This window comes from Coturnix japonica, chromosome 2 (genome assembly GCF_054131305.1).
Source record: "Coturnix japonica strain WE chromosome 2, WE-NBRP24, whole genome shotgun sequence".
NCBI classification, from domain to species: domain Eukaryota; kingdom Metazoa; phylum Chordata; class Aves; order Galliformes; family Phasianidae; genus Coturnix; species Coturnix japonica.
In genome coordinates this window covers 99,080,939-99,095,900 of record NC_140664.1, presented here as the reverse complement: position 1 = coordinate 99,095,900, position 14,962 = coordinate 99,080,939, and the positions used below count along the sequence as shown (strand labels likewise).

Below are 14,962 nucleotides of genomic sequence, written 5' to 3'. Positions count from 1 at the left end.
ATTGCTGGGCTGCTTGACTTGTGCTTGACTATTTGTGATGAAATGTTACCTCCTTTGTGGATTAACTGATTAAAAATGCATTAGAAGCTGTGACAATGAATAAAAATAATAAAGACATTGGAAGGTATTATTTATTTAATAGAAGCTCTCTTAAACTTAATTATTCTTTACTGGTCACACTTTTGATCTATCTGCTAAGTTTAGTGACATCCTTCTGTTCATATAAATCGTTATGCAAGTTCCTATTAGCATGTATCAGCAGTAAATAACACTAACATCTGCAAACAAGAATGAAAGGGCTGCTGGTTTATCTGAAAGCAGAGCCTGAGGCTCTGACACCGCCACACTAGAAGTAAATCAAGTAGGTTTAACGCAAGTGTAAATCCTTCGGCAGACAATGAAATAGGAAATGCACTTTTCCTAATACACGCTGGACAAATCCTTGCAAGCAAATGGCTGATAACTCAGAGTAATCTCAGTGAAGGCAAAAGTCTCAAAATAAAGTAAGCAAGACAAATACTGCCTCTGAGGATCCTGAAGTCCCTGCTATATTATAAACCCTGGACAAAAAAGATTTATTTAAATAGGAAACACATCCCATGGGCACCAGCAGTTCCATAGCGCTACTCCTTACCTGGCTGCAGGCCAGGAAAGCTGCAGTGTATGGGGAAGGACTTCTGATAAAAGAATCAAACTTGTTATGAGGGTACCCTCATCACTGGAAGCAATTAAGTGACTCTACTTTCCATCAGGAATCTAAGAATTACAGCTACACTAAGCAATGTCTCCTCTCAAAATGATAATGAAAGCCAATAAAGCACCAACAATAATGACGATGAAAACAGAGAGTATAGTAAAGAAACAATTAAAAAGAAAACCCAATGCTTAGACTGCTAAATCTTCTAAGACATGGATGTAAACGTAACTGTTAACAAGTTATCATGCTATTACTAGGATGCAATTAAATATGGAAAGAGTATGTTTCTTCACTGCAATTTACATGTGATCAGCTGTCTGCTGTCTGACGTCGTGATGCAATTTGGTGTGTTTTCAGCAAATTCTCTTTGATCTCAGCATGTGATCTGGAGACACCTTTGCTGCCTGCCCCATTATGGCTGAAGGAGAAGAGAGGTGAAACAGTTTCTTTTTGCCCATGAGATAAAATGAAAGGGGCTCAGAGTCCCAAACTTGGCATTTTGAGCATAACAGAGAGGTACAGTCAGCACTGAAGATGCAAGGCAACTCAAGAGAGCTGAAAAGAGCAATCGTTTTCTGCATCAGGTTGCACTCTTGAGACACAAACTGGTCTGCTGAAGGATGCAGTCACGTGCATCTGGAGGCACCCAGCTCTTCTGCTCTCCATTGGAGGAACATCTGAGGGACTTATCTACAACAGAGCAGTAGAAGTAGGAAGCCACAATACAAAACAGACACACACAGAACATGCACAAATAGGTGAAGCCAGAAATGGAAAGACAGATGTCTGTGTACAAAATGTAGTCCTTGTGGAGTCCCTGGAAAAGTCCTTAGAACATCCCATCTGATTCTCTAAGAGGCCTTTAATGGCCACTGAAATGCTGCTGGAGCATATCACATATCGAAGTCCCCTTCAAAATCCGTAGCTCATATCAACATATGAGGACATGACTATAAATGAGTCAGTGCAGAACACCCACACCTGCCTCCTAGAAGCAGATGGATAGATGCAGAATTAACTACAGTTTATCCTACATTAAAAGCCTGCTTAAAAACTAGAACCCCGATCTTGACCTATGATCAGTTGTACCAGAAGAGATATGCATCAGTTGTTTCCAGGAGAGATACGGGCAAGTAGCATAAGCAAACAATTCCAGACATCTTAACATTGCTCAGACAGCTTTAAAGATCAGACTGTGATCAGAAGTATAGGGAGAAGACGGCGTTTAGCTCCTTGCTTCAGACTGACTACTGCAGCATCGCAGGGACAACTGCATCTGCAGCATCGGGAGACAACTGGATTCCTTACATAACACCAGCCTCTGGCTTGAACAAATCCTAAACAGAGAAGACTTCTTTGCTTTCATGTTATCTCCTACATGTTTAAGATAAATGTTTGGGAGTGCTTTGCTGACTTTAAGTTCTATGATCAGTGTGTTTTTTTTTCAAGTCAGAGCACTAACATTCTGTTTGCTTCTTAATCAAATGACAAATCACTTAAATGGAAGCAGTTTGTGAATACTTACCATAACACACCAGAACTGAAACAATCAAGTGATTAATTAAAAGCAGACAGTATTTGGACCATATTTCAAAATCACTCCTTCCTGCATTTCTGCTGCTCACTAGCTTTATCCTGTACCAGGACAATTGCAAGCAGCACGGTGAGGACTCCCAGGCATATGAGTTAATTCTTATTCCAAGAACAAAGGAGTAAAATGAACAAAACCTACAGGTGATTACTCAACATTTGTTGGTTGTTGGCAAATCTTGACTTTTTCTTAAAGAGCACTGTATTTTTCAGCATTACTGATGAGACTGATCAGATGGAAGTGGCATATCTGAGAAAGAAGCAAAGCCTGTTCATGGTATATTTAACACCTTACCTTTTATTTCTTCTCGGTTATGAGGCATGACAAAGATAAGGCTTGCAAGAACATTCCAGCTCCCACTCACAATTCACATGTTAATGCCAGCACAGTTTAATTAGTTTTGCCTAGATATTTGTTTTTAGATTGCATTCAGTAAGATCACAATTACCTGACTTAAATTCTTCACGTTGGCTCTTGTGTGATTTTTTCCTTCGCATAATTCTTCAGAGATAGTTTTGTTCTTTCTCCACCTTCTTGATCTCTTTTCTTGATCATACTGAACTTCTTCAGTCTCACTGCTATCTGAATACTCCAAGCTGGTTGCCTGTGGGTTGAAATTTACATCCAGTTCTCCATGAAAGTGCTTTTTTTCCATTCTGGGCACATCACTCTGAGTTCTGCTTTGTAACCAGAGAAGTTTGCTAGGTCCTTTAGCTTCCTGGGAAGAGTTTACTGACGACGTTTCAGAATCAGAGAACAGTGTCTCAGTATTGGTGTATAACCCAGAGGAAGGTGAGGTGACTGCCTGGTACTGATCATTGCCATAAACCCATTCAGAATCATACCGGGAATTGGTACAATAGAAATCATCTGGTAATTGCCGAGGTCTCCGCCGCAGCTTGTTCAAGGCCACATTCCAATCGTAATCGTCCTCGCTGTCTGAGCCCATCTCGTCATAAGCAGACACAACGCTGGATTCATTCTCCAAAGCTTCAAATACTTGACTCTTTGGTTTGGCGAGCATTCGAGGGCGAGGCAAAGAGACATTCTGCAAAGCTACCCAGTTTCCATCAGTGCTTTGTAAAACAGGAGGCGGATCTATGAAAGTGAAAGAACAAACTTTTCAGATATCATATGTTATCACAGTGTGAAGAGCTCTTGATGCCAGCTTGCAATTAACTGCCCACAGACTGCAGCTTTCAACAAAACCAATGGACAAACTCACGTGTTGCTGCTACCATGGATTCTCTCATGCTGTTCTTCTGACCAGAAGTCATCACTTAACGTCATGGTGATGACAACATGAAATATGAGAATGCTTAAACCAAGGCTTTTGTTTGTTTGGTTTTGGTTTTTTTTTTTCCTGAAATAAATATTAGGAAAGGATGAAGGAACTCCAGTATACAGACATCTGCGAACCCCGTATTTTGCTTATGTCTTTGATTCTGTGAGCAGCTTTGGCACCCCACCTCAAAAAGAAAAAATGGAGAAGAGCAACTACACATAAGAATCATCCTCAGTTATCTGAAGAAAGGTGAGGATAATAAGTGATTACATCTTAGAGGGTATGCAGGATGGAGAGGCAACCTACTGAGAAATTCACATTCAAAAACCATCAAATCATATGAAATGGGTCCTTCCAATTTTTCAAACCAAAGTCACTTATTTGAAAGAATGGATTTTGCGCTCAGTTCTTAGGGTGTACATTATAATTTATCCAAGAGAAAATCAGAATAGATTTTAAGAAGTCTCATTAGGAAACCATTGCAAAAAGGGGGAAAAAAATGCAAAGTCAGTATTCGTCTCTTGAGTCATCATTTAAACCAGTGTAATCAAAATGAATTGTGAACTGCTTTTTGGCTACATGACTACAAAAGCCCACTAATGTTGCCACTTCAAACTCTTGGCTAAGATTTCCTGCTCTTTCTGCAGCCTAATACAACCTATTTACTACTCATGTGTAAGATCTTATTTACACATATTAGCACATTCAGCTGTTTAATATAAGCTCTACAGGCAGCTCAATTTCATCACAGATATGGCTCTTAGATGAAAGAAACAGAGCAAATCTTCTAAATAGAACACCTGAAAAGAAATCAGGTCAATTTGCCATTCTGCTCTGGTTAAGCAACTGTTAAGTACTAAATTGCTGAACAGTTGAATTCAATGGGATCGAAGTGGGTTCTTAAATTTAAGTACATAATCAACTGCTTTACTGAAAATAGGCTTCCAACTAAAATGCCCAGGAAAACAACATTTCTGACAGGGTACTGAAGGAACAGTTCACAAATAAATTGAAGAGTGAGCAAAGTCAAAAGGGTACTTAGTTAAGTCATATTTTAATATTACTTTATTACCACTCAGTTTTCAGGTAGAGGACACTATTCACGCTATCTGATTTCCAGCCTCCCATGTTCTCTAATACCACTCAATTGGCATTACAGAAACACAAATGGAATCGATGGGAAGTCCCATCAGGGATTGCTGTGGGGATCAGACAGACGCAGCAGCTCTACAGCTGCCTCAAGAGAAGGCTTAGGAATGAGCAGCTCCTGTGTTATTCCTTGGAGGAATAACAGCAAGAGGTAGGTCAGCTCTGCTGCTGTGTCCCTTGGAGCCAGGGCTGCTGCTGAAATGAGCAGTTCAGTATCTCCCACTGTCCCAACATGATCATTAGCGTGACTGTGAGGATGAAAACTAACCTGCTCTTTTGTGCAGCAGTTACCTGACATGGCCTCACAAAAAGTAAGGCCAGAACAAGAGAGGCAGAGGGAACTGGTGCCCCAACAGCAGACGTTTTAGTGACAGACTGTACTTATGTCACCTTGAAGCAAACAGGAAACTGCACTTTCACCCATGGTGCTGGCTTAGTAATGGGGCTAACTTACAACACTGCTCTGCTTTTTTTTTTTTCACATTTACATTCATATCTGATGCACACGCAGAGAGAGAGCACTCAATCTAGGGGAACTGCTTGTCTGTGAAGTTCTCACCCATACAGCTTCATCAAACTCGCAGGGCTGCACAGGTGAATTCATCAGGGTAGAAAATAAATGTGATGGAAGGAAACTCAAACATGCATCATTTCACTGTTTGGTTCACTATGTTGCCTCACAAACGTTAACTTGTGCAGCAGAAGGGAGGCTACAGACATCTGCAAACTCCTTTCACTGGAGCACAAATAAATAGGCAAAAAAACAACAGAGCCCTTAGGCTCCTGTATCTTAAAAGCTCTGAAACACATCCAAGCTAGATGTCTAATGCTTTGTAATACTCCAAAATCAACTGCCCAAAGGCCCAGATTTTGAATCTGTTATTGGAAAAAAACAATGGAAGGATAAGCAACAATACAGTCCAATGCAATCATGACACATTCAGCATTACCCAACAGACATACAGACATAGACACCTCTGCAAGCACAGATGCCAGCAGAAATTTCCTAGATGAGGCCCTTGTTTTATGTCTTTTTATTCCACACAGTGGATGCCTACCTGTGCAGCCTACTGTAAGGAACCTGCTTTAGCAGGGGGGTTGGACTCTGTGAACTCTAGAGGTCCCTTTCAACCTCTGCAATTCTACATACATGACAAAAGTGAAAAACAAGTGACAAGGTGTTTTTGACCACAAGTATGTCAAGCATGTGCTAATGTGCTAGTATCAACAAAAGGGGAAGAGAAAGTGCCCTGTAAGTGACCTTTAGGATCATCAAGGGTTATTAACACGTTAAAAACCATATCCACCAACAGCAGAAAAAGATGGACGTGAGACAGCAGCTACCCATCCCTAGACAAGGGAAACCTTCTAGCTCCATAATATGCTTCTCTAGTATAGATGAAACAGAACAACCAATTAGAAACTGTCAAGGGAAATGTTAGTGACCATCCTTCTAGTCAGGGATGTACTTGCTTTGCAAAGGACCACATAGCGCCTGATTCTGTGCAGAATCAAAACAGAGACCTTGGTGTGGATCCTGACTCTGTGTGCTTACTGGCAACGTGCACTGCCTGTGAACCTAATCCCTATTACAGATAACAGCAAGACTGAAAACCAAAATAAAGAATCATATTCGTACTAGAAATATTTACTTGTTTCATTTAGTCTGTCCACACTCTTCCAGCTGGGTAATGCAGAGAGCTTGCGTTCCTTCTGTTTCTTGAACTGTCCTTTCTGCTGCCTCCAAAGAGCCTCAGTCACAGATGATGCAGGGTCGAGTCCTTTGCTGGGTGCATCTTCACTAGCCAGGGAGAATGCTGATTGAGACCTCTGTGAGAATAAAAACCAAAAAGCATAATTTAATAACAGAAATATTTAGTTATCAGACTCTTCTGTAATTAGCATGAACATTCTGTTGCCCGTGGAAGTGTGAGGCCTGTGAGCATCCAGAAAAGGAATTTAATGCATTAAAAAGAATTGTTTTAGTGCTAGGTTGTTTACCCATGTGTCTTTCTGATGTTATGCAAGGAGGCAGGGAGTTGTTTGTACTACCAGGAGCCAGATGGAAAGAAGCAATTAAGGTGTAGCTGTTCTGAATGTGCTTGGTGAGCACTGATATCTACCAGTTCTAATTCAAGTTAGCCAGAAAGAGATCCTATTGTGGTGAGACATGATGATCTATTGTTGGCTCAACAGGCCATCTGCTGTAACAACATTCAGAAGTTAAAAATTAAAAAGAAAATGCAAACAAACAGCCTGTTCCCCAGAAATAAATCTGCAACTCAACTGATTTGAATGCCAAATTCTTTTGTTTGCTAGGACATACATATCACACAATACGCTGGACAGTTTTGTGCAATCAACAAAACCAACAATTGCACACCTATCTTTTTGCAGTACAGTCACATTTCAAGCCCAAATGTGGTTACATATGGCTGTGATTGGCTAATGAGCCCTGACTGTGACTGAGGGGAAAGGGAAGGAAGCCTCATCAGAGCTCTGCTTTGCACTTGCTGTAGATGAGGAAAAGGATAACTTGTCTTGGAGATACTTCCAAGTCCCTTCAATTCCCAAGTAAGCATAAACACTGCTGGGAGTCCTCACTGCTGTGGGAGCAATGTTTGCATGGCTGTTGTGGCTGTGCTTCCTCCTGTCTGAAACGCTCCTGTGTGTGCTCTGTGGGACCATGCCATAAGATTTAATTAACTGTAAATCTTCCCATTAACTGCAAAACTTCACATTTTTGCAGTTATTTAGGACCAGTTCATGTCTGCCACATACTCTGATATTTTTTGTGTTAAAGCTGCCACATCTTGAGAACAGCATGTGGTTGTGGCTGTCTCCATTTGCCTAGTACTAAGAATATTCCCTTAAGGAGAACGCGGCAAAGGGACAAGAGATGCTGAGGAACCCAGAAGTACTATACTACAGTCTCTATTTTCCCTTATTACTAAAAGAACTGAATCATAAGGAAGAGAAAAAAAATAATCAGGAAAACTTAAGCAGTTTGTTTAATGATAACCTGGGCTTAGATAATGAAAGCAACATGCTTTTCCTTATTTATGTATAATCTGTGGGTTTGACAGCTTCAACTAGTGTTTTGTTTAAATGGCAGCTTCTCACCTGCCCACTCACCGTTTCATAAACATCCCAGTAAGGTTGCATCATGGCAATGGCAGTGTTTGCACTTAGCTCTCAGCTAACTTGAGATCTGCTAACAGCTTCACTGCGATGACACAAAACCTGGCATGGGTTGCAAACCTCAGGGAAGGAGCTCAGCAAATCCTGCTCGAAGACCTCGTCCTCTGCAGCACTGCTGCAAGCAGATCCCCCTGTGCAACCTAAAGCCAACTCAAGTGCATATACACTGTGAGGTAGATACATCCTTCACACAGACTGGAAGATATGCAATACCATGAATGATTTTAAAGAGGAGAGGGCTAGCTTCAGAGCTTGATTGACAAACGGCACTGAAAGACAGGGAAGCATGCTGTTCAATGCGTTGTAGCAGCCCAGGACAACAAACACACTGGAAATGTTTTACTGAAGACAAATTGATTATTTTAAGTTGTGTACTGAAGCCCTTGGGTCAGGCCAGAGGGAAACTGTCTGCAGCCTCTGTCAACTTTCTGTGGACAGCACAAAACTAGTAACATGCTGAATCTACTGCTGATTCTCAGGGAAGTTCTTCTGAATACAGGAAAGAAAAAAACAACCAAGAAGCCTCCAAAGCTTGGCTTGAGGCCTTGTCCTTTATTTTCTACTCCTTATTTGAATTTTTTCATGAAATCTGTCTTAGATCGCTCTGCTATTTCTTCTCGCTAAAGATGATTCAATGTCACAGGGGGCTTAAGGAGAGAAGAGTAATGTCAGGCTAGGATGGCTTGACTGCATCTCTGCGTTCACACTGTAAAAGGGTGAAATGATGCTTCTGTAGGGGCTGTTGAACTATATCACGCTTCATTACTACTTTTACAGCTGTTTGGTTGTTTTATCAGGACAGACCAAGAAATGGCAGTGCTCTAATAAGCTCCAAAATAAATAAAGGGGTTGGGCCATTTCTTGCTCTGAAAACCAGTTTCTTCCAGTTAAGGCTGGAAGAACACGTAGTGGAATTGTTTTATTCAGATACGTATGGGTGGAGTACAAGTGTAAATATTCTCCCCTAGGAGCACGACTGGTACAACCACAGGTAGCCCTGATCACTACAAAAAAGGGAGTGCCAATACCCAGGCCTGTTGCAGGAATACAAAGAAGTACATCCTGGCATGAGAACACATGAGTCTACCGTGGTATAGATATGCCCCTTTTTTTCAAAGCACAAAAGCAAGCATTGCCACTGACAGTCCCTTGGGTCAGTTGGCATTGGAAGAAGGGGCATGTGTTGACTGAATGAAGGAGTCATGGCCCTGCATCTTTACCTACTGCCTACAAACCTGAACAGCAATTAGATCTCATGACTGACAAACCAACCCAGTGCATTTGCCACAAGAATCCAAATAATACAACAATCTAAAGACTTTCAAAAGGGGAGAGAAGTGTAGGAGCTTTCATTTATAAAGACAGAAGAGGTCAAGAGGACTCTCCTTGACCAGCTAAGGCTACTGGCACCTTTTCTAACCAGAGGTTCTGTTTTGTCAGAGAGTGATAACCTGTCAGTCAAGTGCGAATTACACTTGAAGTTTGCAGTCAGACATTGAAGTGCTGCAACTGTTAGTTTCTGCAATAAACTTATACATCAGCAGATGGCATTGCAGCCATACAGGTCACTTGCTGTGTTCTCTGTACATGCTGCTCCCTCTGAGGTCTGTGCTGCATACTGAATTGCTGTGCAGTACATCACAGCACGCAAAATACAGTTACAGCATTCCCAACGCTTCATTTAGATGAGTGCCAACCAAATCCTACCTATTGGCATCTGCTGTGAGATGTTTGTTTCAAAAAGAAATCCCAAACACTGCATTATTTTCTTTCCCCCACCTATTCAGGCACTTTCTTCTGCATAGTTCTGAAGACTTAATGAAGAAAACTTATCCTTCATCTTGTTCTGGGGTATCACTAAAATCAATCTGCTTTCTATGTATAGTATTGTATAGGCAATATGATTTCTGAAGATTAAAGAAGGGTAGGATAAAAACTAATCACATGCAAAGTCTATTATTACATAAACATTCCATCACCTGAACATCTATAAGAATTTACAGATTGTGCTTTGGAACACCAAATAACTAAAACCAGAATAAGTAACCTTAAGGAAGAACAATTTTTTACAAAAACACACTTGCAAATATTTTATCTAAAGTTGATAAACTATGGATTGTTTACCTGGAATAGCTGTCACGTATGTACACATACTATTTAGAGGGAGAATATGCAAATTTTGCTCTACATTTTTTCTCAAAAGATGAAATGGTGTAATTAATGGGTAATTCATCTTGCTTCTAAACAGAAGCCAGAGTATAGTATTACAAAATAGGACCCAAAAGCAACTAATTGAAGCCTACAGAGGATATTCTGGATCATGCATGTTTTTCCCCTCAGTTCTCTTCCATTTTCCCCTATTTCTTTGGTCTATTTTAAGTAGCAAAACTCTAATTTATCTGCACTTATTTGGAATGGATAAATGACTCTCTTAAACCTGTGGTGCCACAAGGGTCAGGCAGCTACAGAGCCTCCGTGGCAGGAACCCCTGCAGGTACTGGAACCTCACCTCTGGGCTTGGACCTGGGTGCAGCTGCTGGGTTGAGCTTTGAAGACCACCTTGTTTATTCAGTGATGGAGCCTCAAATTGCCAGCACAAACACAGATGACTTAGTTACCTCTCTCTGTGCCTGCAAATTTTACAGCTACGCCTGTTAGCAACAAAAAAAATCCTCACTCGCTTTTCATCTGCGCTCTATAAATACAATCAGTGCACAGACAGAACCAGCAGGTCCCACCCACCTGAGCCAAGCACTGTAGCAGTCCCTAAACATCAACAGATAATGCATCCTTTGGTATGAAAACTCCCACACCCCAGGAAGGAGACAAGATGAGCCTGAGAACGGTGCCACTCTACCACAGCATATTTATCCCTGGAAGTGATTTTTCCCTCTACTCAAATGTATGCAGTCCAGACATTTAGCAGAGGGTGTGAAATACCAAGGGTTTCAAGCATCTGTTCCTTAGTTAATCTTGTATGTGGCAAAGGATCCGTTAGCAACCCTAGGGCTTCTGAAAAGGGGCAAGAACAGGCAGATGAAAGGGAGATTTTCTCACTCAACTGAAGGAAAATTCCATCCTACATATCTTGCTCCAAATCCTGATTAGGGTATCAACCCATCCTGAAACACCCACCTTGAGTAGCAGCATGTGGCCCAGCTACTGGGGCAAATTCTCGAACAACAGACTGGAAAAAAGCATAGAGAACTGCTCCCTCTCCTGCCAAAGCCTCAGGGCATCCATTCCTGCAGGGCTGTCCAAGACAACTTCCTTGCTAGTGCCACAGATGCAGTCTGGCTGCTCTTCAGGTGGGTTTGCCATCCTGCCACTGGCTGCTCAGACAGCCATTCCCCTCAACATCTCTGGTCCTTTAAAGGTAGTTCAAAGGAGTGCTCAGTCCATCAGCAGCATGAACTGCGCAGCTGCGAAAGAACACACAGAGCCATGTCTGGGTGCACATTTGTTTTGGTTCAGCTTGGATTATCTGACCCTGAGGATCTGGAGATTGCAATGGAGAGCAACAGGAGTTTATTTCCCAACAAGCCCACTGAAGCTGAGCAGGCAAAAAGCTCTACACTGCACCACACAGAAGTATAACCCACAGTGTTTAACAGACTCTTCTTTTTCTCCAAACAATAACAAAGCCCTAAAATTGAAAATGCTATTGCTTTTAATGTCAAGGATTTTAAGCTAGTAGTAAGGAATATTTAAATATTGGTTTCAGCAGATGAGTATAAACATTCCACATAGCATAGAAGAGCTAGTTCAATCAATAGCATGGATGTATTTGAGCAAGTCTATAGAGGTTTCCAGTACATCAACTGTTACAGATTTACACCCACTCAACCTTTCATGTACCATTCTGACCCTTGTCTGTGAAGTTGTGCTCAGAAGAGCACTCACCCATCACAGAAGATGACTGCATGTCTGACTCAAGCAGCCCCTCAGCAGAGAAATCTTTAGCATTCCATGTTTGTTTGCTTCTCTCTGTGATAATACACACCGCTTTCAAACAAAAATAAAGTGTCAAGCAGCCTCTCTCTGAGCACCACAGATTTTAAATCATATGTTAAGGCTTTGTGATACCAGTGTGTTAGGAGAACATCTTTAAAACAAAACAAAACTGAAAGAACCGCATATGATCAACGTCCTTCAGAAAATAACACTGCAGAACAACCATCTTTCTCTATCCCCTCTCCTATTTCCTTTCATGCCTTAAAGCCTATCCTGGCTTGCTGGCAGTAAAAGCAATTCAGCTGAATTTAGGCCTGCATGGGCTTGATCATATATCTAGCATCCAAAGCTGTCTTTTTGGATGTTTGTCAAGTGCACAAGAAGTACTACACAGCCAAGAATGAGTAATCTTCTGCTAGAGCTGCATCTCCAACAAATTCAAACTATACAACTTCAAAAGGACAGTGCTGCCGTGTTGAGCTTTGCAGTGATTATTCAGTTACCTGCAGCCTTAAAAGGTGATAATGACTGCTGAAACAGTATTGCAAAGCAGCTGTAGCCTAACCCTCTACTGCTGTGGAAGGGAGGAAATCAACCAGATTACTATGCATGAAATGCATGAAGTGTCAAATGGTCAGCTAGCCCCTGATCAGTTTTCCAACAAGACTTCAATGTTACACTTGAAAAGCCAGTAGATGGTGGCAGGATTTGTAACCTATGAAATACTTTGAGAAACTTGGATCTGATAAAAATGGAAGCGAATTTAAAAAGACCAATTATTTCTAGCGTACTAAGGGCTTTTCCACTTCAGAGTTCATTGCTCTTTCCCATTCTGTGATAGGTTGTGTAGAGAAGCTGGCTTCTCTTGCAAGGAAGCAGGATAGTAAATAACCCACCAGGATCCAGCATAAAAGCATGCATGCCTTATTGAAGTAGGTCCAGGACACATACTCCGTGCAACTTTCTGATCCCAGCTGATGCATAAAAGCTGACAGCTCCATCTATGACACATTATACTAATGAGACACAAATACATTCTTTTCTGACACGAAGGTAAGAACCTGACAGAGGTAAGAATTGGTATTGGCATACTCCTATAACATTACACCTCCCTCATCTGCAGTGGCTCTCCTGCTGCACCACGTGACTGTTAAACAGCTCCCCCTTGAAAAGGTGTTCTTCAAATATTTGCCTGGGACAAACCTACAAAGGGACAGAACACCTGCAAAACCTGCAGGGATTTCCAAAGCAATGTTGAACCTCAGGCTTTAAAGCACACAAAGAACAGAAAAGAAAAAAACACAACTCATTGTATACTGCAGACCTTACAATTAGCTTAACCAGTAAATTTCCACTTCCCCTGAGGGGCATCATAATGTATATTTAATGAAATCCACCCTTTCCCTGTATCCCTAGCTGTTTTAAATACTATAAATTATGGATGAGCTTCTGTTTATATATGCAATCTTTTAGCTGTAAAGTGAAGACCGCTAATACAGCATTTAAAGCGCACCAGGATGCCTGCACTCCATCAGTGTTTAAATGGGATGCAATATGCCAACTGGTCGTTTGCTCTCACTGGCAGCGACGTATGGGGCAGTAAGGGACTGCAGGAGCATGGAATCACCCATCCATCACATTACGCTCCTCCTATCCCAGCACTGTACAGCCTCAGCTTGATAATGAGAAACAGATGGTGCCATCTATCTCTTTCTATGAGATGGAGAAATAAAATAGTCAGCTGTGTTAAAATATATATATATTTGTAGGACAGATAAGGGATCTTGAAGAAATCAAAGAGGTAAAAAAGGAAAAGACAGTATTTTTAGCTACTGCCGTACCACAATACTGCAGTTAAACTATCAATAATATATCTCAGGGAGATACTAGGTGGGATGGGCTCATTATGAAGGAGATCAGTGGATTTCCCTCTAATCAAGCAGGTCTCATGCAGCCTATCCATTGGCTTCCACAGTGCAAGTCTACAAAGAGATAACCGAACACATGCAATGGTCATTTCAAAGCTAGTGATTTTGGATGCCCACTGGAATTTTCTGGCTGATGTGTATGAGCTCCATGTATGTAGGTGTGATTAGAAAAAAAATGCTTGGCGAGTGTAGCCACACTATTATATTTGGGATCACTGCAGCTTCCTCCAAGCTGTTAGCAAGCTTCTGGTAATAGAGAGCAATGCAGTAACAAATACAGGTTTCTAATGGCCAGTGTTATGGCATGCAATTGCCTTAACTAACAATGTTGTTAGCTTTATTATGCTAGCTAAGCCGTGTGCGTTACGTTCGACATAGAAGATAAATACAAATATCTGTTTAAGATAAATCTCCAGTTGAAATGTATGAAATTCTAATTGCCTTAATGTTTGAGATTGTTACTTCCCTTCCATCTGCATATTTATATTTCTGTTAATAATTTCTTCTCCCCTTACATTTAATCTATCTTGCTTCCGCTTCCTTCGAGGACTAGGTTGTTTCTTTGTTTTGTAACTAAGTCTTAAGCAGACCAAGCTCTACTTCAGCAATCCCTATAGGGAAACAGGACTACATACACAACTTCAGCTTCTGTAACAGCAAACTTAAAATACTTTCTTTTTCCTTCCCTTAGCCTTGTTGTGACTAATCTCTGCTCAAACTATGACAACAATCACATACAGCTCAATGACAAGATGTGTACAGGAAAATTGAGGGTTTGCTTTATTTTGGTGAACACCAGTGCCATCAGTTAGGAAAGCTTCACTTACTGCAATGGAGCTCATAAAGATTTGCTGTCACAGATTTGGGCAAGAGTTCTAAAATCCTCCTGGGATTTTAGATTCTGTGATCCCAGCAAAGCAAAAAGCAGAAACTGAATTCATGGAAGGGGCACTGGAAGGGGAAAAGGCACTATTTAATGCACTATAGGAAGACAAACCAAAACATGACGAAAATGGAGAAAGAACCTGTTAAGAGACAGAAAGTTCTTATAAACCGCTGACCATGCCTGGAACTCCAGTATTGCCTGATGGCTGCAGACCTTTTGAAGGTGTTAACTGCAGCTGTTTTCACCTTAGCATGATGTATTTACACCAGTC

At 41.2% G+C, this 14,962-nt stretch overlaps 1 protein-coding gene across 13 annotated transcripts in view; it reads right to left on the bottom strand.

The window, feature by feature from the left end:
- The window catches only part of MYRIP (myosin VIIA and Rab interacting protein), a 185,182-nt gene that overhangs the window by 20,350 nt on the left and 149,870 nt on the right, over nt 1–14,962 (bottom strand). For all 13 annotated transcript variants that reach the window (XM_032442401.2, XM_085540493.1, XM_085540489.1 and 10 more), the window contains 2 exons: nt 6,375–6,552; nt 2,737–3,386 (listed from right to left, as the gene is read on the bottom strand). In XM_032442401.2, coding sequence (XP_032298292.2) covers nt 2,737–3,386; nt 6,375–6,552 — 828 coding nt within the window. The remainder of the gene's footprint in view (nt 1–2,736; nt 3,387–6,374; nt 6,553–14,962) is intronic.